The sequence below is a fragment of the Boleophthalmus pectinirostris genome, unplaced genomic scaffold, assembly GCF_026225935.1.
Source record: "Boleophthalmus pectinirostris isolate CB_2022bp ecotype Guang Dong unplaced genomic scaffold, ASM2622593v1 HiC_scaffold_5, whole genome shotgun sequence".
NCBI lineage: Eukaryota > Metazoa > Chordata > Actinopteri > Gobiiformes > Gobiidae > Boleophthalmus > Boleophthalmus pectinirostris.
Genome location: NW_026571404.1, coordinates 26,218,928 through 26,241,640, shown reverse-complemented (window position 1 = coordinate 26,241,640; position 22,713 = coordinate 26,218,928). Strand labels below are relative to the sequence as shown.

General features: G+C 36.7%; 1 protein-coding gene across 1 annotated transcript in view; it reads right to left on the bottom strand.

Moving 5' to 3' along the window:
* Window positions 1-4,166: 4,166 nt before the first annotated feature.
* LOC110156965 (ryanodine receptor 2-like) overlaps window positions 4,167-22,713 on the bottom strand; it is a 37,022-nt gene continuing 18,475 nt past the window's right edge. Inside the window, 44 exon segments of the mRNA XM_055162508.1 lie at window positions 4,167-5,189; window positions 5,808-5,859; window positions 6,163-6,263; window positions 6,620-6,684; window positions 6,821-6,977; window positions 7,468-7,602; window positions 9,491-9,637; window positions 10,297-10,357; window positions 10,710-10,840; window positions 12,417-12,459; window positions 12,553-12,683; window positions 12,789-12,974; window positions 13,046-13,132; window positions 13,227-13,353; window positions 13,679-13,728; window positions 13,808-14,757; window positions 14,760-15,059; window positions 15,187-15,268; window positions 15,346-15,450; window positions 15,525-15,653; window positions 15,800-15,888; window positions 15,953-16,033; window positions 16,684-16,757; window positions 16,856-16,932; window positions 17,103-17,179; window positions 17,732-17,831; window positions 17,944-17,997; window positions 18,078-18,120; window positions 18,550-18,668; window positions 18,851-18,947; window positions 19,243-19,355; window positions 19,482-19,610; window positions 19,708-19,770; window positions 19,856-20,017; window positions 20,078-20,158; window positions 20,239-20,326; window positions 20,442-20,679; window positions 20,761-21,063; window positions 21,141-21,271; window positions 21,358-21,439; window positions 21,625-21,872; window positions 22,063-22,123; window positions 22,200-22,249; window positions 22,355-22,473. Coding sequence (XP_055018483.1) covers window positions 5,094-5,189; window positions 5,808-5,859; window positions 6,163-6,263; window positions 6,620-6,684; window positions 6,821-6,977; window positions 7,468-7,602; window positions 9,491-9,637; window positions 10,297-10,357; window positions 10,710-10,840; window positions 12,417-12,459; window positions 12,553-12,683; window positions 12,789-12,974; window positions 13,046-13,132; window positions 13,227-13,353; window positions 13,679-13,728; window positions 13,808-14,757; window positions 14,760-15,059; window positions 15,187-15,268; window positions 15,346-15,450; window positions 15,525-15,653; window positions 15,800-15,888; window positions 15,953-16,033; window positions 16,684-16,757; window positions 16,856-16,932; window positions 17,103-17,179; window positions 17,732-17,831; window positions 17,944-17,997; window positions 18,078-18,120; window positions 18,550-18,668; window positions 18,851-18,947; window positions 19,243-19,355; window positions 19,482-19,610; window positions 19,708-19,770; window positions 19,856-20,017; window positions 20,078-20,158; window positions 20,239-20,326; window positions 20,442-20,679; window positions 20,761-21,063; window positions 21,141-21,271; window positions 21,358-21,439; window positions 21,625-21,872; window positions 22,063-22,123; window positions 22,200-22,249; window positions 22,355-22,473 — 5,814 coding nt within the window. The 3' untranslated portion in view covers window positions 4,167-5,093.

Genomic DNA, 22,713 nt, shown 5'->3' with positions numbered 1-22,713 from the left:
TTTGGAGATCTAGACAGACTAATAATAAAGTGTTACTCAAACGTGTGTGAAACAAAACATAACTCCAGGTATGTCTTTGGTGAAGAAATAAGATTCTAATATAGCTTAAAACTCACAAGAATCAATTTTGTGTAATATAGGACCTTTAAATGAGGAAATAAAACAAGCCTAGCAGAATGAGGATTATCCGGATTGCAAAAGTAAGAACACAGCTACCTATGTGAAAACATGTTTGATAATTGTCCTGATTTTAATATAACTTTAATACAGTTTTTTTTATCCAAATAAAAGTACAAAACATGCACTAAGCATGTAAGAAAATGAGCATAGAAACACCCCCATGATCAGTCTGCTCAACTCCAAGAGCAGCAGTGCCCTTCTCAAAGCTCATCATAGCTTTACATGCACATAAGCGTGTTTTAGTTGTTGTCTAGTCTGTTTCTTTTAATGTTTTATCTATTGCAACTGTGTAGCACTCTGCCTAAGATAAATTGGCTCTTGAGGACAATAAAGTTTATTCAATCACTCAAATTGATGAAGTAGTGACTGGTTTATTACTTCATCCTCTACATTTGCCTTGGAAGTGTACTTGTCTAAATGTGTTCAAACATATTTCTTTGTTTTAAATGTTACACCTCACAGTTTATTTTTTTATTTTGTTTTGGTTAGGTTCTGTTTTTACTCCCATTATCAAAGAAAAACAGCACTAGGCCAATCCACATTCTCTTTCACAACTAGAACACAATGGAACAAACTACCAACGCATTAAAAGTTATGCAAAGACCTCAAAAAGTTTTGTGCAGAATTAAGAAAACATTTTTAACAACACAGAAGTGCCAACATTAGTGAAGCTGTTGTGTTTCTAAATGTGGGAGAAACAACTTTAGTAATTTATATCAGATTAAGAGCAAAGGCGTTGTAGACTAGAGAAAGGAATAGAGCTTTTTAATGTCATTGTATTTTTATCATGAAATAATTCTGCTGTTTGTGTATAGTGATTGTACTTTTCTGTGCATTCTATGTGTTGGATGGAAATTAGCTTCTGGAGCTATAGTTTGGTACAAAGCATCTATTTAATGTGTCTTTGAGGGTCTATATTACTTTATTTTTTTTAATCTATGTTATTATGTTGTTTCCTCATCAAAAACATTCCTAGTGTTTTGTTTCATTCACACATGTTCTTCTCTCAAATGGAAAACACTCTGTACTACCTTTTGATGTAATGTAGTGATATAGGAAGTGCTCCACTATGTTTTTAAACTCCATACACCTTCACTAGAATCATTTGAACACTTTCAACCCTGGAGTTACCAATGTCTACTGAACAAAAAAGTAGGTCTTAACTTGAATACTTTCACTACATGTCATCACAAGGTGGAACAGAGCATTTTGATATTTAGAAATGTAGACAGAATAATAATAAATTACTCAAACATGTGTGAATGAAACAAAACACAACTCCAGATATGTTTTGATGAGGTAACAGCATTGTAACATGGATTAAAGCTCACAAGAGTAAGAGAATAATAAGGCTCCGTTCATGTTTCCTGTAAAATAAACAAAATAAACTAAACTAATAATCAGCAGAGCGCAAGATTAAACAGTTTTTAACCAACATGAGAAAAAGGTGATTGATTGGTCAGTCGATGAGATGACCCAGCATAGCAGTAGCAAAACTGTCAACACAGAGAAATTAGACTAAACTTTATAAATAGTCCTAAATCTCAATTCCCAACTGCTGTAATCCATTCAGCAAACGCACAAACACAACAGCTGAGCAGGCAGATGTCCAGGCAGCTGTGGATACAAAAACACATTCAAACGCATTTAATCTCATTCCCTTTTATCTGACGCCAACCTGGGCGCTACCGACTTAAGTTCAGTCGAAAAATATAAATTGCTTCAGTTTAAAGGTGCACTGTGGAACTTTTCTGGTTGAGGTTAGACTACAGCATGTGTTGTTATTACTGTGCCTGGGTTAGGCTTGCCAGAACTGTTCCACACACATTAAACATCTCTATCAAATATTTATTCCATTGCATGTTTTTTTTTTGTTCAAAAATACATGGGAATAGTGTCTTATCGCTGCCAAATAAAGCAGTTCCCATAATTTTCTGACGCATGTTGCTGGAAAATTGGGTACTTTCTTCACATTCTAACTTGAGTAATCTAATTTGTCATTCTTAATTATTAACGTCAGCAATTGTCGCTAAATTACATCAGTGTTTGAGAAAAAATACGAGGTAAGAAATCCACTGGTTTAGCCACTACTGAAGTGAGTAAACTACTTTGTTATAGCGTGGTGGTGGGTCCTCTGTCTGGTGAGGTGTTTGTGCAATGGTTACCTTCTTCCTTTACAGCAGCTTCATTGAATAATTGGCTTTCTCTTGGCATGCTGTCCAATCTAAATGGTAATTCAGAGGGGCATTCTCCACTCACTGCTGGTAGCTTGCTTACTGGAGACAGGAGGAAAAATTAGGTGAGGAAAGTCTGACAGACATAGCAGAAGTATGACCAAATGCCTTCAGAGTCTACTACCGTATAAAGACAATATTGTGAGGGGAATGGACAATAAAGTAATCCCAAAATGTACATGTTTCTGCGCCATTTTAGGAAGTTGTGTATGGTGGAAATGGAGCTCATATTACTCATGTTTAAAAGTCTCTTGGTGAACGTAGATGGAAAACAGGTGCAGCAGTGGAGATTTTTTTGTGATGGCGATGTCACCACTTGACCATGAAGCACTATTAAAGAGTCCGGGGGGGTCCCATTGACAGAATCAGATAAGAGTAGTCAGAATTTTCTACAGTATTTCACAGAATATGTTTTAGACTTTGTCCTTATATAAGTGTGCAGAAAATATTAAAGGCGTAACTTTTTGGTTGGGGCCCATCACTTACTTGTTTTTATGGATATGTCAATGCTCTGCTTTGAAAATTCCACAGTATGGCATTAAACAACTCTGCCTTACATTTATTCAATTACAGGTGGTTCTATAGCTCAAAAACACCTTAAAAAACAGACATTCTGACTGTGAGCGGGGTTACCTTTCCACAGATCTGACTTATAATTTCATCTGGTTTGGTCTCAGTGAAGATAGAAAGGTTTAATGCCATACTGTGAAACACTCCAGACAAAGCAATAACATCTCCATGAAGAAAAAGCTACATAATGCACCTTTAAGGCTTATTTCAAGATTTGGTTGCCTCAATATGATAGATGCACTGGAGGGAGTTCTAAAGATGTCTTGGGGTGAGGGAGTACAATGAATCACCCATGTAAGTAGCACAGACGTGTATTATTTATTGCTAATTTTAAAGATAAATTTTAACATGGTTGATCTTGGTGGAACATGAAATTAATTGGGAACTGTTGGGATGAACTGACCAATGGACAAAATAGCAGACATTCCTTTTAGTATGGGTAATAAATCTCCTAAAAGTATGCACAAGTGTTAAGTATCAGTACATTAGGCCTTGAGTATAACTATGAGAATTGCAGTAAAATTAACACTCTTTTTGGGTTTTGGGAAAAGGCTGGCCAAGTCACTACTCATTAAGATTTTTGGCTTTGCTTGTTTTGTACATTCCAGGCACCGCAGATATTTAAGATGACTGTGGTGTCTGGTATGTACAAAACAACAGATATTGTTATAAGCAGATAAGTTGGAGTAACTCTGGTCGGGCTGATTACACCTTAATAGTTCTGTATGACTGTGTAGTATCAGTGAAAACTCAGTGAAAAATAATACTTGGTAGCAGCAGTCCACCATCCATCTTGCCATCAGTGGGGGCAATCCGTAAACTGTTTGACTTGGGTCATTTTGGTCAGTTCAGTATTTTGCTGGGAACTGTACACAATGTGCTTAATGTTGTGGTTGGATGTGTGGGGTGCATGCTTCGTACATGATTGATGCAAATTAAGAATAAATTTACTCCCAAATAAGTGTGAACGTAATGAGCCAAAACAAGATTTTCTTGTACCAAAACAAGGCAATTTAATACAATACTGAGCCCTTTTGCTTTTCTCCTGATTACATAAAAGACACAAGACAGAACATATGGGAATCATGTTTATATTTATAACATTACATAAGTTAAGACACACACAAGTTGCTCACTGTGTCATAAAAATATATTGATACAAAAAAATTATTAAAGGTCCAATATTAAGCAAAACTGACTTGTGTTTTTTTAAGCCATGTTATAATGTTGTTGGGTCCTCAAAAACATACCTGGTGTTGTGTTTTGTTTCATTCACACATTTTTGAGTAATCCTTTATTATAGTCTCTCTACATCCACCTTCTGATGTCATAAAACAGTCAGCTATACCTTTTGCCTTTTGTTTTGTACAGATAGAAAATTCCAGAATGATTCTAGTGAAGGTGTATGGAGCACACAGAGGAGCACTTCCTGTGTCACCTCTGAATCACATCATAAGGTGGAAGAGACAGTTTCTAATTTGAGAGAACACAGCCTAAACACCTCCCGAGGGGTGGTGTTCCGGACATGTCCCACCGGGAGGAGGCCCCAGGGAAAACCCAGGACACTCTGGAGGGACTATGTCTCTCGGCTAGCCTGGGAATGCCTCTGGGTCCCCACAGAGGAGCTGGAGGATGTGTCTGGGGTGAAGGAAGTTTGAGAGTCCCTGCTTAGACTGCTGCCTCCACAGTCTAAGCAGGGTCCCGGATAAGTGGAAGAAAATGGATGGATAGACAGCCTAGACATATAGGATTTGTGTTTTAAATATGTAAATGAAACAAAACACAACTCCAGATATGTTTTTGATGAAGATACACTATAAGACAGCTAAACAATGTGTGTAAGATATGTCCAATAAAAATGTGAACCAAACAAATGTGATAAATAAATAAATAAGATAACTTAACTAACTAGCGTGGTGTACAACAAAAATAACGGAACAGTTATAGCATCTCTGAGTAAAAGTGAAATCCCGTAATGTATTCCGTTTGATGAAATCTAATAAATAATATATGTATGTGGTGTAGACAGTTCACCGTCTCCATCAATCGACTTGTGTTGACTCATGTTCGAGGACCTTATCGAGTATCTCAAGGTCTCTCCGATTTCTTTCATCCCAGCTGATCCTCGTATTGCTTACGGAAACAGTCTCCCACAGGAAAGAATTCCCAGCTCCGCTCCTGGTACATTTTCCAGACATAGGATTCCTGGCAGAGTTGAAAGCAGACATGTAAAGTGAAACTGCCCTCCTTAATAGTCCAAGAGTGTACTGTGTATGTGGCATTACACAACTCACTAACTCAAGAATAGACAATGATGTTAATGAATAATCTGTTGACTGAGAAATATTTTGAGCATATTTAAAGGGCCCATATTACACTATTTTACTGATTTATGTTATAATGTTTCCTCATCAAAAACATTCACATGTTTAACACACAAGTCCTGCAGTGGTCTTTTCTCAGACCTGAAAACACTGATGTGGTAATCATGTGGTACAGGAAGTGCTCCACTGCTTCTAAAACTCTGCATACCTTCAGTAGAATTATTTGAATGATTTCAACCCTGGAATTTCCAATCTCTACTGACTTAAGGAAGCACTTTACTTGAAGACTATCACTATATGACATCACAAGGTAGAGCAGAGCATTTTGAGCTTGGGGATGCAGATATACTAATAAACCAGGATTCCTCAAATGTGAGAATGAAACAAAACACAGCTCTGCGTATGTTTTGAATGAGGTAGCAACATTATAACATGCATTACAGCTCACAAGAGTCAATTTTGTGTAATATAGGACCTATAAACAACTCAAGGCTCATACCTGTCCCGTGTACTCGGTTTCATCCTTGTTTATGAGGTACCTCAGGAAAAATCTGCCATCAAATACAGAAAGAAGTTTTTTTCACCATCAGTTAATAGTCAATCGGACCAAGGAGAATACCAGTAAATCTCATAGTATCCATACTAATGTAAGGCTCGATAAGCCTGTGCTGATTATTGATGTAACAACAAAGAGACTGTTGCCTTTAGAAGAAGCATTACTCATACACCCCAGAGCCCGGGTGAGTTCTGGGTCTACTGTGTTACCAGCAACTTTCTCATCTAAATCTCAATACACATATTACATACACCACTTGCCTACAGAAATAGGTATTTTTAAGTACAAAACTACTCACAGATAGTTGGCCAAATTATGATCTTGTAGAGTGTGGGTCTCAAAGCCATGAGGAATTGTATCAAAGTATTCACTTCCAATTCCACAAATGAAGCACTTGGTCTGTGGAGAAAAAGCAGGCACATGATTTACTACTTTATATATACTCATGCTCATAGCCCTACAAAATATTAATACAATATTTCCAACTAAATGCCTTATATTATAAAATTATACTACTACTCCTGCCTCACACAGTCTACACAGTTAAAGATGTGACACGGCATTCCAATCAACACCTGTATTCTAAAACCTCAGTAGGAATAAGGCAACTGTAAAGGTTTACTGTAGTGAGTACTGAACTGAGTAGTGAAATAAAGTTAAGGCATCTGGTTTCGACAACACTCAACTATGATTAAACTCCATTTTTACCTGTTAGGCAATTAAATGTAGTAAGCATGATGTTAACCAGAATATACCTCCATATCCTCTTTGACTTGCTCCTGTTGGTCACGAAGTTCACCAAAGGCATCAATTATTAAACCTGAAAAGATGTTACACCATTGTCACAAGAAAGACTGGACTTCCATTGGCTGAGACTTTGTATGTAAAATGTGTAGTTCAAGTGGAGGTTCACCTTTATGAATATGTGCATTTGCTCAGACTGAGCAGTGACTCACCCTGGATAATAGCGAGCAGAATAACTATGACAAAGAAGAAAAAGGTGATGTCAAAGATGATGCGCTCCACCTCAAATTCATCTCCAGCCGGGTCCTCAATCTCATCTCCAATCCCGCCTCCTGCCCGCACCCCCACATACATGTGGAACATGTAGCACTGAAATAGACACAGCACAGAACTCAATGACAGCTAGGGTAATGCTTCATATTTAAACAATACCTTTATACCTTTTCCTTAAATCATTTTTGTAAAGAAAACCCTTTGTACTGCTTAACAGAGGGAATTCAGGTAATGTGAAGTAAGAGTTTTTTTCTGACTGCTAGAATAGAGAGTGTAACATTTGGATTAAAGAATGTAGAGCAGAGGTTAAAACTAAAGTTACAATAACTGCCAATAAATGTGTTGATATACAATGTTGTTGCTGTTCCTGAATGACGCTAGAGAACAGAGTGTTATAGACTGGGCAGGAGAATGTGGATGTGAACTGTGAATAATGTAAATGGGGACTTTACTGAAAAAGATGGCACCCAAAGAATCCTTGTAAAATCTTTCCAGACTTGGTGTGTTGATGTTTATGTAACAAAGAAAAGACCTGGTGAAAGCAGCATAGCGACAAAGTGATACAACAGAGACTCGGTTAGCTTACATGTAGCATGTCATTGCACTTCATGTCCTGACGCTCCTCGTCCTCACTCTTGTTGTAAAACTTCCTAAAAAAGTTGAATGCCACAACAGTGTAGAGATAGACCACTACTGCCAGCAGGCCCACCGTCAGGACCAACTGAAAAACACAGAAAATTCAAATACAGTGGGTATATAATTTTACATTTTACATTTACAAGAAGAATCAGCTAACCTAATAATTCTAATATTCTAATCTGATTTTTGGTGTGTGTTTACATGCACAAAAGAAATCTGATCAAAAATACCTGCTGCTGTCAGTTAAAGGTCCTATATTACGCAAAACTGACTTTTGTGAGGTTTTTTGATATGTTATAATGTGTTATCTCCTCAAAAACATACTCAGAGTTGTGTTTTGTTTCACACATGTTTCAGTAATCCTGGATTATTAGTCTGTCTGCATCTCCAAAGATCAAAATGCTCTGTTACACTTGGTAACTAGAAGTTAACAGCTATCTTCTGCCTTTTGTCTAGTAGAAAATGACAATTCCAAGGCTGAAATCATCCAAATGACTCAAGTGAAGGTGTAAGGAATTAAAAAAACAGTGGAGCACTTCCTATTAGCATATGACATCACAAGGGTGAGCAGAGTGTTTTCAGTTTGAGAAAATAACTCAGTCTAAATAGTATTTGTGTGTTAAACGTGTGAAACATGTTTGTGAGGAAGAAACAACATTATAACATAGATCAGAAAATAATGTAATATAGACCCTTTAATTAGTTTAATTTAATTTCTTAAGTAACGGTTGTATTTGGAAGACATTTTACATTTTCTCACGTTGTCTTTGTCACAATAGTCTGCTCTTTTTGCATAATGTTCTGTGTCAACACCAGCACAGATGTGAGCAATCAGGAAAATCAGATTACCCACATCAGATGTTAACTGTTTACATGACATTTCAATAATCTGATAACAAAATCAGATACTAATCAGATTTTAGTGCACATGGAAACATAGTCTGCTTATGAAGAATGTGAAAAACAAACAGAAAAGCATTATTTGATGCTTAAAGTACATATGACAGGTTTTGATGATTCTCTCATTTTTACCTACATTGGTGGGATAAAAACTGCCATTAGTATAAATTATAGTTTTACACAAATTAAGAAATAATTTGTGAAAAAAAGTAACAATTATATAATTCCCTAGTGTCATGTCATGATTTTCAACCACTACCTGGTTGGGAAAAATAGTTTCAATTTGGAATTTAAACTTGGAAACCTAAAAAAAAACTGGGGAACAAAATATTTAGCATAATCTTAAATATAATGATCTTAAATGTGGTTTAGTAAAATGAGTTGTCCAGCCTTGCATAGGAGCTTTAACTGAGTATTGGCAGTTTTCCGATTGTAGAATGTGAGGAGGTCATACTCCCAAATAGGGGGCAAAGGCCAGATTTCCCTATTGATTACCTCTTGGATATTTCATGGCAAAGTACAATGTAAACTCACAAATGATTAAACCCTAGCATTTTAACAATTAACAAATAATTTTAGCTACACAATTAACTAAAACTCAGTTAAAATCATATCTAAGATTTTACTAAAACTTTTACACTTTCCATAACTGTCACCTAGCAACCATGACGCAGAGTAGACCAAAACTCTTCTAATGTACACAGAGATTATTATTTGATGAATAAAATCATAAGAAAACAGCCTTTGTTTTGATGAAATTATGTTTGAAGTATCAGAAAAATGTGTGTTGTAAGTATAAACTGTGCATACATTTTGGATAGAATTCTCTCCAGAGTGATGCCAGCAATAGGATAGATAATACTTTATTTATCTCTAAAATAAAACTTTACACTTCCTGTAATTTTCAACTTATTTTTCAGCTTTTATTCACAAACTGCCTCTCAGCTGGCGTAAAACTATAATTTTTAAATACAACAAGGTATTATAGCACCAAATTAAGTAGAAAGTAGAGAATCATCAAAACGTGACATACATACTGTCCTATAGAATGCAGTAATGAACAGACACACCTGCTTTCCATTGTGTGTGACAGACGAGAGGATGGTGCGGAGAGTCTTAAAGCCCATAGCGACGTCCAAAAGGTGAACGGCAAAAAAGAAGTTGTTGTAGTGACCCAGAACAGACATGACCATGTACCAGCTCAGATACAAAAAGGACTGCACACACACGCACGCACACATACACATACACACACACGCAAGAAGAAGAAGACAAGTAATTTAGATGAGAGGACCAGATGAAATACAAATGTGAACTTTAGATAAGAAGCACTACAGGATATGACCACCTCAAATTCTGTCCATGTGCAACTGTATCAGATCTCCAGTGAACAATGCATTTAAATGTATGTAATGTAATTTTAAAAGCTAGAAATGTTACTGATCTTAATCACGATGACCATATTATAGAAAGAGATAATACTCCCTACAACTGTGCAACAACTCACCTTAATGTATAATAGATAACCCTATGTCCTGTCAATCATTACATCATCCTTGCACTGTTTTTCTTATAACCTCTTGTATATAGCTGAGATATTTTTATTACTTATTTTCTATATTATTTTTACTTGTACATATACATTTATATAATGATCTCTTATTTGACACCTGTCTCTTGCTATTTCTTTGGTACTTATTTAGAATTTATTATTACCATTTACATTTTTGTTTACTCCTTGTTACTATAATATAATGTGATATGTGAGCTACTGCGTCCAAGTTATTTCCCTTGTGGATCAATAAAGTTAGTTTAAGTCTAAGTATAAGCTGAATGCATACTACAAAATGAGTCAAACAGAAATGAAATAGCTTACTCTGTCTGTTAGAATGACCCCAAGTTTCCAAATTTGATACATGATGTCAAAGGAGGAAAATCTGAAAAACAGATACAATACTCAAACTTTAAAAAAAAAAAAAAAAAATCAGGTCAAATAGTCCAATGGTGATAGAAAAAAATTATATGACTGTGGCAACAATGTGTTTTTCAAAGAACCACAGTTACGTGAGTGGGACACAGAACGTACTGTCCTGCTTTAAGTACACTTTCATTTTCTAGTGCTCTTTTTCTGGGGAAATATGTCAGCAACAATGGGAAAACAAATGACCATAGACACATTTACAGAGCATCTTTAACAAATAATATAAAATGATTTTTTACAAGATTTCATATGATGCTGTTTATAAAATTAGTCAAATAAATCAGGCTACAGTTGTATGGAAAACTCACAAAGATCCCAAAGCTGCTCTTTTGTGCTTCTTTTCTTTCCTTTGGGAGCTGAAGTCTAAAGAAGCCTTGTCCAGTCCTAGAAGTTCACTGATCTTCTCACAGCCATATAACGCTCCATATTTTTCCACTACCTAAGAAAATCCAAAAGTCAAAAGTAGTGTCAGCACAGAATGGAATACATAAAACCTTCAGTTAAAGGTGCACTATGTTGGATCTGAAACAATCTTGTCTTTATGGAGATATGGTTTAGCCTGGGATGTTCCACAGTATGCCATCAGATCGAGCATTTAAAAATAAATCATTATTATTATGATACATTTTTTGCAATAAAAACAGCTGTAATTTTGTGTAATTGTGTGTGGAATATTCCATGAAAAGCAATAATATATTGATGAGAAAATCAAGCAGCAGACATACCACAATAAAAGGTTACATAGTGCATCCTTACGTGAGATTAGTTACTTGTAGCAATGGACAGATTTCTACAACACATTGTGTAAATGAAGATTTGCTTAGTTACTTTGCATCACGTTGAAGATAGTATAGACTTATAGATGTTGGGGATGTTCTACATGCATGTGTATTAGCGGAATGTTCACCAGTTACCATAGAGCAGGGGTGTCAAACTCATTTTGGTCCGGGGGCCATATCCAACTTACTTTGATCCCAAAGGGGCCAGATCAGAAAACTCATGGCATATAAACCCCAAAAATAACAATAAGTCCAAAGAGAGAAACACAAATCTATTACAGAAATCTTTTTAAATTGATGAACTCTTTCTTTTACAAAATATTATAATATTATGAACAACCTGAAACTTTAAGAAAAATGTAATTTCAACACAATGTTTTAACATGAACTTGTATGCAAATAGGAATAAGTCAATTTTTCTTGGAAAATCCTGCACTCAGCTCCACTTTTCTCATGTTTGACATTTTGTTGATGAGGGTGTCACGGTCAACAGTCAAAACGATCATCCTTTAAGAGCGTTTGGAAAGAGACAAGTCTTCATTTGTGCTGCTCTGGTGGGAGGGGCCACGTACAGAGACGTTGGAGATGCTGCTGTGATAAACACTGCAGAAAATTAACAAGATTTTAATAGAAAATATAATTAAAATATTTTAGTAGAAAATCAACCGAGGGCCACATTAAAGGTCTTGGAGGGCCGGATCTGGCCCCCGGGCCTTATGTTTGACACCTGTGCCATAGAGACACAATGCACACATTAGCAAACACTGCCAAATAAGTTTTAAGATTGTCTAAAAAGTCTAGAAAAAACACAAAATGGATTTAAATAACACATTTTCAGGAGCCTGAGATCAATATGGACGTTCATGGTCCTGTTTAGGTGTTGGAGTTTCAAAACACGGTGAGTGTGATTAACTCAAAAAACGCTGGTAATGCTAGCTAGCTTGGGACTGTAATTTCATGTGTGTGAGTCTTGTTTAACAGCACAAATCAGCTGACCTGTTGTAGTTCCAACTACGTCATTACTCAGATCTCAGACACAAGTCAGAGTGTGTCAAAATAAAGCTCAGATTAATTCTAACAAAGCCTCAGGCAGAGCAGTGCTTACAGTTAACATCACATCCGCAAGGAATATTGATGACATCAGTTGCAAAGTATCAATAAAAGTAATATTATACTCCACTGAAGACTTCTAGACTTAAATTAAAACAAGTTGTAGCTGCATTGTCTAAACCTCACCTTCCTCTTGACAAACTTATCCCAGTAGTTACTTGGGTATGATCTGAAAAAAACAAAACAAAAAACATGGTGGTGGTATGGAGACATGTTGTGCATTATTTACAGTGTGTGTGTGTGTGTGTGTGTCTGAACATACGGCGTGTTAATGACCAGCCTGTCCCACTGTCCTTTGATGTCCTCGTCAGGTGGCTGCTCTGTCACATACAACCCATCGAACTCCAGTCTGCGAGCCACTTCTTTCTCACGCTTGAAGATCACCAAGGGCACCTGGCAATTAAATATTTCATCTCTTACTTTCCTACCTCCAAAACATGTTCAGAATCTCCCTATTTACTATTCTATAATGTACTGTATGTCGTTCCTTGTGAATACCTTAAGGCAGTAGTATCCAATAATACAACAGAATGAGATGAATGTATGTGCCAAAGCCAGGAAATGGAGAGAGGGCTCCATGTAGCCACTGCTCTCCTCCAGCACAAAATAAACCAGCCCCGCATTGTCACGTTCAAGCTCTTTCTCTTCTATGTTGATATCATGTGGTCGAGGCAGTGGTGTTACCTGCAAAATACAGATCGAACTTATATTACTCTGAAGCGTACATCTATATTACATTTACATAAGTGAATTACCTTATAGAAGAGAAGGATGAAGTTTATTGCAAAGGTAATGAACAGAGCAAGAAGGCGGATATTGTAATAATTCCGTGCAAAGTAATTCTGAAAAAAAAAAAAAAAAAAAAAACACTGTGTAGACTGAAGTGGAGTTGTCCTGAGTTTTAAAATAAGCAGAGACATTTGTAGTGCATATTACCAGCACACTCTTGTTGTAAGTGCTTATTGTGTCCCACAGCTCAGAATGCTGCTTCACTCCTTCCTCTGTCTTAGTGGAACAGCGTTGAGGCACTACATTCAAATCCTTCTTTGCAACCTCCTTCACTCTGTGGATTTAGAATAATAATAACAACAACAGAGAGATAGCTGGAAATGTTTTAAAGGTGTGCAGCTTTTCTGGTGAGGGATATGCTCATTGGAGATGTTATTTCTTTACAGGAATGTTCAGTGTTATGGCATTACACATATCTATTATTCAATTGCAATTTTTTTATTGCTTCTCCTGCTCGTCTCCGTGGAGACAGAGATAAGACTAATGCCATACGTTATTCCAGGCAAAGTAATTAACATCTCCCTGGAGACATGCAAAAAGTAGACTCTCCACCAGAAAAGTTGCATTGTGCACCTTTAATATTGCAAAGTTTACTATACCTTTCAAAGTCAGGTGATTTAGAAACATCTGTATATTCAGGTTTCTTTGGCTGAGAGAAATAACAAAAACAGAAATAGTTCACTTGTGTTTTACTATAGATATCAAATTACTAATACTACATGGATTACTTGACGTTTCTTGGAGGCTGTTCCTCGTGTGGATGAAGTAAATAGATCAGTAACACTGGTGTTGCCCTCTGGAGCCATAAGCCTGTACAGATCTCCTTCCTTCTTCACCTGTAATCCGAATATATCTGACACTACATGCACAGGTCTAGAGCAGGTCACGTGTCCAGTCTCCATCGGCTCGTTCCGAACAGAGCTTTGGTCCAAATGAGATTGTTTGTCCACATTCTCGGATACATCCATAACTTCATCAATAGTTGGCTCCACAATACCACCAAGTAATTCAGACACACTCATAGTTTTGGCTGCTTCTATGAGTCCACCGCTAATGAACACCACATAAAGTAAGTACAACACACTAAAGACTGCAGTATACAAACACTGCCATAGTGCTAAGAAAATGTGGTGTACAATATTGACAATAGATTTGAAGATATCTGTAGGGGTCATTTTCATTAATATTCTGAGATTCTTGACTGACAATGAAGACAAGAGCAGGACCACCCACTGAAAAGCAAAAAATGAGCTGTCACTGTCAACGGACTCTTCTTCAGTTTCTGGTACATTTTTTCCAGAATTTCTCTCCTCAGCCTCAGAAGAAATATTTGATGCAAGTTGCATTTCAAAGATGGTGTCTTCACAGAAATTGACAAACATCTCCATTTTCTCTTTGTCTCTACTTTCATTGACCACATCAAAAATGAACTGCCTTTTGGACTCTTTCACTTGAGGTTTGTCCCACTGTAAGCGGCTGGATTCACTTATTTCAAAGTAGACACGTTCAACGCGCTTTCCACTGCCTACAATCTCAATGCGTCCTAAGTATGGCTGAAAATATCCAAGGACACATTCTGCTAGCTCCAAAAATGCACCAAGTCTAGCATCAAAAGGCATGTGCTCAGACAAGTTAGTTAAGAGAACAGAAATGCTGAACCCAATGTCTTCGGCTGGTTGTGGAAGCGATCCACAAATATCTCATAATCAAGGATTTCATTCTCATCTGTCTCGATACAAGAGAGGACAAACTGGGTTTCCTCATGAGAGAAGCGGTTGCAGGTTTCCATGGCTCTCTGAAAGTCCTTCCTAGAGATGCAGCCCCTATTCTCAGGATCATGTTCCCTGAATCCAGCTGAAGTTGTGAAGTCTTTAAGTTTGAGGAACATGACAAAGAACTTGAGGATCATTTCCACACTGGTGGATGACTCCACCAACATATCAACCATCTGCTTCCCAGTTGTTCCATTGACCACATTTCCTGTAGCAATACAAATAAGATAAAATCTTTGTTTTCTGTGAGTGTCAAAAAAAAGAGCTATACAAGTCAAATTTATTATTATTATTAAATGTGCAAAAACACACCTGTGGTTGTACACAACTCTTACCTTCAAGCATTGAAAGCAAAAATACAACCATATCCTTTTGTAAATCCATGAATTCTTTTAAAAGTTCAATTTGCCTTGAATCCTGTTTTAAAATGTTATTTTTTACATTTTTATATGCAAATTTTTTGTTATACCTATAATGACACTGCATCATCTTACCTGTGATAGCTTCATCTGCATGTGTGCAAAAACATGAAGAAAACCGACAATAGCGTCCCAGAGGCGACTGTGAGCCAGGCTCTGCTGGTTGCTACTGCATGGACCCTGAAGGTGAGCACATGTTGTTAATCATCAAAACTTTGAAAGAACAGAGCTAATCATTTAAAAACATGTCTAACCTGTATGTATTCAGTGAGCGTATTAAAGACCTGCTTAGCCACCTTTATTGCATGTGAGAAGCTGTACTGGCCTTGTACATCAATCACATCTTTTCCAGAATAGTACCAGTAAAAGTCACTGATTGACTCCTGTTGTAAAAAAAAAAAAAAAAAAGTTTGTTATTCTAATTATTCTTCCATAATTTTCATTTAAGGTTGGATGGCTCTTTTCCATGCTCTTCTATCCTTCACAGAGGAACTTATTACTTTATTACTGAGAAAAAAATTGACTTTACCTGTACTCGCAGTAAATAATCCACAGTTGATATAATGATGTTGACAGTCGTGTTGTTTCCTGTCTGTGTTCTTAGGTAATTCTGAAAATCTGAATATATTTGTATAATAAGTACAGTAGATACAAAATCTTTTCACTAACTTCAATGAAATACCTGAGTTATGCCCTTCACATAACAGCTGGAGGAAACGGAAGAGGTCACAGGTCAGCTCATTGTCAGGTATTGCAATCCCCACTGGCAACAAAAGAGTAACAAAACAACAATTTCAGATATAAGATTGAAAAAAGTTAACTTAGAACTTAATTTCATATACTGTAGATTTGTTCAACCTCGTGCTTATAGCCTTTTTAATTTGCTCCATTCAGTTTTTACCTCTCAGAATTAAAGAGCCCCAATTAAGGTATTTTCTGATCAATGTTATAATGTTATTTTCTCATTACAAACATATCTGGAGTTGTGCTTGTTTTATTCACACATGTTAAACACACAAACTGTGCATATTTAGGCTGATTTCTTCTCTCAAACGGGAAACACTGTTCCACAATGTGATGTCATGAGGTAACACAGGAAGTGCCCCACTGTGCTTTTAAACTCCATACACTGTCACTAGAATCATTTGAATAATTTCAGAAATGGAACTGCCTATCCCTACTGAACTAAAGGTAAAAGGCAGCTGTCAACTTGAATACTATCACTAGTCCACTACATGACATCATAAGGTGGAACAGAGCATTTTGAGCTTTGGAGATGTAGACAGACTAATAATAAAAGGTTACTCAAACATGTGTGAATAAAAGAAAAATACAACTCTGCATGTTTTTGAGGAGATGACCCCATTATAACAAGGCTAAAAGCTGAAAAATGATTTCAATTTGAAAGAGTACCTGAGTGCTCGTCCATCGCCATGTTTAGTCCTTCTGCCTTGTTCTGCCTCTCAAAAGCATTCAGATCCAGAACACTGGATTACAGAAAAGTAACATTACATTTGAGTACACTTTTTCACACAATGACAAAAATAGCACACAAACTATTGCAATATTTCACTTATTTTCAAACCTGCATGTGCACATGAGTCGAGCCATACTCTGGAAGAAATCAACGTCTTTTTTTGCTTTCAAATATTCAAGCATTCTCTGCTCAACAAAAACAGACTAATGAATATAAAGGCAATGATTCTACTGATTACTGCCTGAATGTAATGCGTGTAAAGCTACTAATGTATCATAATTTGGAATTTTTTATAGAACATATTTATTGAAATATATTAAAGCTATAATTAGAAAGTGTGATTAAGGCATAGCACCTGTTGTACATCAGCATTTCCTCCATTAAGTAGAGCAATTCCCAGCTTCAGTGTGAGGGCAATCAGAGAGCCAACTCCTGATGAGAAAAATACATTATATTTATACATATTTAAAGGGCCAGTATTACATATTATCTATTTTCTGATCTATATCTATCGATCAAAAATATCTGGAGTTATGTTTTGTTTCATTCACGCGTTTAACACAGAAACCCTGCATATTTAGGCTGAGTTCTTCTCTCAAATAGAAAACACCCCACCTTGTGATGTCATGTGCTAACACAAAAAGCGCTCCACTGTGCTTTTAACATACACCTTCACTAAAGTAATTTAGGTAATTTCAGCCTTGGAATAAAAGGTACTGTAGCTGTTAACTTGAAAATTTACACTCATGACATCACAAGGTGGAAAAGAGCATTTTGGTATGGATATGTAGACAGACTAATAATACAGGATTACTCACACTTAAATGAAACAAAACACTGCTCCAGGTATGTTTTTGAGGAGATAACAACATTATAATATGGCTTAAAGCCATACAGAATCCATTTTGTGTAAGTAGGGCCTTTAAATATAATATAAAAACATATTAAAACCAATAGAAATGTCTTGGCTGTTCTTTCTTTTACCTTTGCTTGCACTGATGGTTTGCAAGACCATCTCTGAAGCACCACGGTGATGCAACTGTGCCTGCTGATAAAGTAATTTCTGCTTTTCCATCTCTTTTTCCTGCCAGAAGCAAATTAAATTACTTTTGGAAAATTATAACAAAATATAGGCACTATGCAGGCAGTATATCATTGAATACTAATACGATTAGGTTGAAGTCATATTTACTTACTTCAAAACTTTGCCTTGACTGCTCTCCATCATCATCCTGTGCTGTCTGACAACTCTGGTGTGTGTGTGTGCAAAAGGTAGTTGGTGAATAATGCAATAATAACCAAAGAAAGTGTTTTTTATTTTTTATTTTACCTGAGCCATTATAGCAAAATAAGACTTGCAAAGGCTGTCATCTCTGTGTTAATCACAAAACAAAATATATACAGTATGTTATTATAGTGCTATACTACTCCACAGTTAGTAAAATGTAAATGTCAGTTAAAGGTGCACTATGTAACTTTTTGACCATCACCTGCTTGTGTCTATGGATATGCCATCGTTCTGCCTGGAATGTTCCACAGTATGACATTAAACAGCTCTATCTTACATTTATTAATTTACAGGTGGTTTTGTAACTCAAAAATACCTAGAAAAACAGGCATTCTGACTGTGAGCGGGGTTGTCTCTCCACAGAACTGACCTGTAACTTGGTCTGATTTGGTCTCCACAAAGATAGAAAGGTTTAATACCATACTGTAAAACACTCCATAGATAAAATAATTTGACAGGTCCTCAACCAGAAAAGTTACACAATATGAAAATCAAATCTTGTCCAAATACACACCTGTCTGTCTGGGCACTTTGACTGAAGAGTGTTATGAGTTGTTGCAGGGGGTCAGCTGGTGCGACACAGTGTTCAGTGTGATTTCCTCTCCTGTCGGACTCCAGCATTGTCACCATCCCCTGCCATACACTTACTTACATTATAAAGGTTGGCCTGTCACAATAATTACTATCAACTTAATGTTTAATATGTGAAAGCAGGAACATATATTATATATTTGGGGTGAATATTTATTGTTTTGTATTATTTTGTAGTATTATTTAATTTTTTTTTGTTAAAAATACTGCTGCTTTATACTCACTGCCAAATCTTCCACAAGCCTCTCCTCACTGCTGTTGTGCTCTGTTAAAACCCAAGTCTTATTGTATCCTTGAAGGAACAGGTTAACAACTTTGTGCCTAGAGAACATTAGATGTTAGCTCAAATTAAATTTAAGTTTGTTGGCATTTACTGCTTAAAGGTGCACTGAGTATCATTTCTCATCAAGAGTCCACTACAAGCTTGTCTCCATGGAAATGTTATTGCTTTGTCTAGAATGTTCCACAGTATAGATTAAACCTATATATCACAGGGGAGACAGGCAGGTTACAGCACTACACTACATTACAATTCAGATCTGTGGAGAATCGCTTCTATTCCACAGTGCACCTTTAAAAACAGGTCAGACTCATATGTTTTGTCATCTCATAATACCTTGGTAAATTGTACAGTGGAATCATTCTTAGGCAGGCCACCACAGCTCGCTTTCTTTGTTTAGACAAGACCTTAATCCATGTAGATTTTCTGGTTCGCAGAGGATTTTCAACCTGGATTCAATCCAAAAATTTTGAGCATTACCAAAAGTCTCGATACATTAATCTTATTGCTATTATAAACATATTTAGTATTCAACAATATGACACAGCATGTCACTGTCTAATGTATTGTCTTACCTGGTCCAAATGATAAAGAACTTGAGCTACTCTAACAATTCTGTGTGAGTCTCTTTGTAGATCTAATGCAGACCCCTGTGTGTTTGGACTTTCTGAGCAAAGGGGCTCTTCCACTGGAAACTCTGGGGACTGTAAATACAAAAATAGTTAATAATTAGTGGCAAGTAAGTATCTTGGTTACATAAATAAATACTTGTTAAATTGTTTTTCAAGTATTTATATTTACCTTCCTCTTCTGGCCTGACAAGCACTGAAAAATATGTTTGTGAATCTCATCCTTGGAGTTCTTCTGTCAAAAGTGGAATCCAAATCCCATACTTTAGTTAAGTCAAAACTTTGTAGTATTAAATAGCGTGCCATTAAATCTGACCTACCAGTGAGAAGTCATTCTTTGCCAGATTAATAAGGTCATGGTCATTTGAAAAACAGACGTTGAGGCCAATAGGGAGCAGTCTCTTCACAGAGGCCACGATGAGGGACGTTTGTGCGCAATAACGATCACCCTTTCGCTTTGCCCTCTTGTTCTCGTGGTCAAACTATATATTAATGAAGGTATATTAAACAGTAACAATATGCACTGGGTTTGTTTATCTCACCTTGGACATGTTCTGTACCAAAAATCCCAAATTGTTGATTTCATTTTGGACAACATAGTTTTGTTCTTCCCATTTGAAATTCTAATTTACACAATGCATATTGTCACATATAATGAAGAGCCAGTAAAGTAAATGGGGACATCATTATAATTCATCCATACATGAGATTTGGCCCAGAATATAAAGACCTCTGCCACCATGCTGAACAGCTGCTCAGCATCAGGATTCAGTTCTGTCAGCCAGCTGGCTCTGTGGTAAAAAGAGGAGGCATTTTCTATTTATACAAATTTGTACACAGTAAGTGTGAATTTTGAAGCATGTCAGTCACATCTTGAGTAATACAACATTTAGTTTCATGTCTTACCGATGAGAGTCCACATATGGGATCAGTATGGGATAGAAAGAATAAAGGTCCTGTACAAGCACACTGAATTTCTCTTGAATCTGGAGTTCGTCTTCACAAAGTCCATTGTCTTTTGATTTGATCTTCTCCTCCTCAAGAAGAAGAGCTTCTGCTTTTTTACGTAACTTGTCCATCAGTGGAACAAAATTGATTTTTAAAAGTTGTGCACTAGCTTGGCATATGATTGGCTGGGAAAAAACTGAAACATAATTACAACTTGTTGTAGTAAAATCACTTTCCATCAGCTATTGAAGAAGGCAGTAAAAATCACCATCAGTACCTGCCAGTTGTTTAATCCAGTCACCCCTAATGTCCCCCACATGGTTGTGGATGATGCAAAGGATGTGGCCGAGCAGGTCACTAACGAGTGCAGGAGTGACAGAGGAGAAGTCGGACATGTGTGGTTGGCTCCAGTGAGACATGTAGCTGCATAACATGGGCAGGAGCACCTCTGTCACATGGATGTAGTGAGCCTGGTGGGCAGCTGCTCCCGACTTCACCACCTTCCGCACCTCTCCCAGTGCCTGCCCCAAAGAAGGTAAGTGAGGACACGCCCCTGCCACTTGCTCAGGCAGCCCCAGCTCTGACAAAGGACGATCACATTAGAATGCAGTTTAGGATAAATAGTATTGTATGGGTTTACTGAGTTCATTTGCATACCTTGTATTTCAGTTACACTCATGGTTGTGTAGATAGAAAATGGATTGTTTTGGTTTAATTCTGGCTCAAGAAACGAAACAGGGAAGGCTTGGGAGAGGGCAGCAAGGCACATACCAGCTGCTGATTGTGGCCTAAATGAAAATTTACATTGAAAGTATACAAATCGAGTAGGATCCCCTTCTATTTCAGATTCCTTTATAAAATATAAAGAAAGTACCCCTCTTTCTGAACGCTGCTGTTGGTACCAAGAGAGTAAAGAGAGTTGAGAATCCTGTAACAGGACACCTGGATACTCCCCACTGCAAAAACAGGGATTTGTAAACAGTCAGGGGAATATATTGAACAATAGCCAGTAACACTATTACATCCTATTAATTCCAATGACAGGGAAAATGAGGACACCCTAGCACTTGGTCTAGATGTTTGAACATACTGTATATTTATGCATTTTTTCTATAAATACTCAGTGTGTAAAGTGGCTTACCTAAAATATCAGAGCCAATGTTACTGTTGCCAAGATGCTTAAAGAGAGAAGTGAGAGCAGGTAACAGCACTGAGGACGTGTGGCTGAGAATCCCCACCACTCCTCTGGCCGACTGACTCCTGTTCTGAGAGAGAGGAGCCAAGGCCACATGCAGGTTTTCCACTGTCATCTCCAGGTCTGCTGCTGCTGCATCCAAAAATGAATGCAGAGATTCATAGATAAAATCTTTGGCTCCATGCAACAGTGTCCTATGGCAAACAACATTGTAAGTACAAAACAAAAACAGTAAATTATCATCTGTCTATCAAGTCAAATTTAAAAGTGAAGTAGAAGATCATGTATAGCTGTTGTAATCTCACTCTCTGACAGATTCAAGTAACAATACTGCACATTTAACATTGTATCCATGTATCCATATGTGACTGTAATGCCATCTACCTCACATCCAGAGACTGGGCTAACACTTGGAGGCAGCTGGTAAATGACAAAGCTTCATTTCCTGGAAAAATATAATTGAAAAGAAATAAAGAGAGAATACGAAACCCAATAAAAGAATGACCAAATTACCCAATTACCAAAAAGTGTGATTCTGTGTCTTATTAGGGCAGCAAGCTTGCAGAAAAGGCTGTGTCAAACACAAACAAATTATGCACTGAAAAAAATTCTATTAAACATAACTGAGAGCACATTTTTTATTGTGAATTATTCTTTAATTAGTTTGGATTCATACCTCACAACTATCTCTTTTTCTTTTGTTGATGCATAATCATTAGTGTTAGAGCAGAAAGAGCTTGAGATGAAGTACAAATGATGATCTCTCAGATATTCTTCAAGAAGAGGGAGAACAACCTGTTAAAAAGAAAAAAACTCACTCATTCTGATAAAAAATATATCCTTAAATGCTTTTGACAGTTAATATTATGAGATTCCTACACAAAGGATGGGAAGTTAATTATCTTTATGGATGAATAACTCCGTGGGAAGTTTAATAATTGCACCTTTCAGAATGGCACATTTGTGTAAGTTTATATTATAATACAATACATATATTCAATATACTGTAATACATTACCAAATTCTCACAAGAAT